Genomic DNA, 2500 nt, shown 5'->3' with positions numbered 1-2500 from the left:
TTACGACAAAAAAGTCAAAATTGACATCAAAATTTTGACTTTTCAATCATAAATCATAAATAGGATTTAGTATGTCATAATCTGATGTCATTATGACAATAAACAAAACAAAATGAGATTAAAAGTTGATATTCTCTTTCTGTAATATTTTTGTCATTTAAAATTTAAGTAATAATTCTGACTTTACAACTCAAATATGATTTAGTATGTCAAAATTGTGGTTTCATCTCACAATTTTAATTATGACATCATAATAAATATGATTTAGTATGTCATCATTTTAACTTAAGTGTGTCCTAATTTTACATCATGACAAAAAGTAATAATTATGATCAAATTTATGTCATAGTTTTGACTTTTCATCTCATAATTTTAAATCATTATTATGACTTCATAATAAATATGATTTAGTATGCCATCATTTTAACTTAGTGTGTCATTATTTGACATCTTTATGACAAAATGTAATAATTATGATCAAATCTGTCATTATTTCAACTTTTCATCTCATAATTTTTACTTAGTATTTCATAATTAAGACTTTTCATCTCATAAATATGATTTAGTATGCCATAATTTGATGTCATTATGACAAAAAAGTAAACATGATGTGATAAGTCAAAATTGTACTTTCTTGTAGAAAATGAAATGAAATTTGTGTGTACTTCAATAATCTTTATTTACACTGAAAATATTATTTGTCCATTGATTGACAGATGAACAAACAAACCTTCCTCAAACGCCTGATCATCATATTTGGCAATAAACAATAATGTGTCGATAATCAAGTAAACCTAACAATATATTCTACATATAAGTTATGATATATAAGTTGTTTTACATTTCTAAGGTCCTCGGTTGTATTTTTTTTAAAAGTGTAAATATTATGTCTTAATTAAAATCATATAAGGCTTCTGTAAGGGTATACAATATAATTAGCCTGATTTAAAAACAATATATGTCAATGAGATGACGTCAGCGAGCCCCCCGTGACGTCGTCGCCCACGACTATACGCGCCAGTGTGTGTGTGTGACTGTGTGTGTGTGTGTGTGGGTGTTCGGCGTCTTCCCTCGCGCCCCACGCATAATAACGGCATGAATAACGGTCATTAGCTCATCACGATGCTCACCGGGAGGAATAACGGTTATTGTCGCTGTTACCGTGTGAAGCCTCGCGAGGATGCGCCGCTGTAGCGCGTGGAAGTCTTTTGTCTCCGGCACCGGAGCGCGCGCGTGAAACCTTCATGATGATGATGATGACAATGATGATGATGATGAAGGTGCGTGTGTGAACGGTCGGGTCGCGGGATTTTGGCGGGACTCTGCGATGAGGATTGCGCGGCTGCTCCGGCAGAAAGGAGCGCACATGCTGCGGTGTCTGTGTGCGCAGAGAACCGAGCCGAACAGCACCGACACCGGTGAGACACTGCAGGAACAAGCGCCACACACACACACACACACACACACACACACACACACACACACACACACACACACACACACACACACACACGTGTTTGTTTTTGTGACATATGGGGACATTCCATAGGCGTAATGGTTTTTATACTGTACAAACCGTATTTTCTATCCCCTTACACTGCCCCTGCCCCTAAACCTACACACACACACACACACACACACACACACACACACACACACACACACACACACACACACACACACACACACACACACACACATATAAGCCTTTTGTAAAGTGGGGACATGGGTAATGTCCTCATATTTCACCCTCTCCTGTAATACCTGTGTCATACCCATGGCATTACACACATTTGTGTCCTCATATGTCACAAAAACAAGCACACACACAAACACACTCACATATTATGCTACATATTATATATTTCACACTTCTGGTATTCACTTTGTATCAATACATGAACGTTTATTTAGAAAAAATCATGCTTTTGGTAAATCTTAATTATGGTTAGTGGGATAAAAAGTTGAAATTATGAGATAAAAGTTTAAAATTATGATATTATGCCATAATTATGACATAAAAATATGACTTGCTTAAATTAACTTGCATTTCTATACTTTTTATGGTTTAATTATGACTTAATGTGTCCTAATCTTTCAACTTGACATGTCATAATTTGATGTCAGGACAAAAAGTCAAAATTATGATGATAAAATTTCCTTTCTGTTATGAATTTTGTGTCATTATTACTTTTCAACTAAAATGAATTAGTATCTCACAATTTCAACTTTGCCATAATTTGTCGTCATTACGACAAGAAAGCCAACATTATGAAATATAAACTTGAAATTGACAAATCATGATTCATTTTGACAGTATGTCATAATTTAAGTAATAATTTTGTCTTTTCATGTCATCTTGACTGTCATAATTATGCATTTTCATAAATATCATTCAGTGTCATCATTTCAACTTTAAGAATAATTTAGACTTTTCATCTCATAATTATGACTTCATCATGAATATGATTTAGTGTCATAATTTGACGTCATTATGAAA

At 34.0% G+C, this 2500-nt stretch overlaps 1 protein-coding gene across 3 annotated transcripts in view; it reads left to right on the top strand.

The window, feature by feature from the left end:
- The window catches only part of fgf12b (fibroblast growth factor 12b), a 75014-nt gene that overhangs the window by 18531 nt on the left and 53983 nt on the right, over nt 1-2500 (top strand). The window contains exon 1 of one of the 3 annotated variants that reach the window (XM_067451398.1): nt 1022-1418. The exons of the other annotated variants lie outside the window; for them this stretch is intronic. Coding sequence (XP_067307499.1) covers nt 1328-1418 — 91 coding nt within the window. The 5' untranslated portion in view covers nt 1022-1327. Of the gene's footprint in view, nt 1-1021; nt 1419-2500 lie in introns of those variants that run through there. 3 annotated transcript variants of the gene reach the window in all.

Source organism: Pseudorasbora parva, chromosome 8 (genome assembly GCF_024679245.1).
Source record: "Pseudorasbora parva isolate DD20220531a chromosome 8, ASM2467924v1, whole genome shotgun sequence".
Taxonomy (NCBI): domain Eukaryota; kingdom Metazoa; phylum Chordata; class Actinopteri; order Cypriniformes; family Gobionidae; genus Pseudorasbora; species Pseudorasbora parva.
Note: the sequence above shows the minus strand (reverse complement) of the source record. Positions and strands in the feature narration are given on the sequence as shown.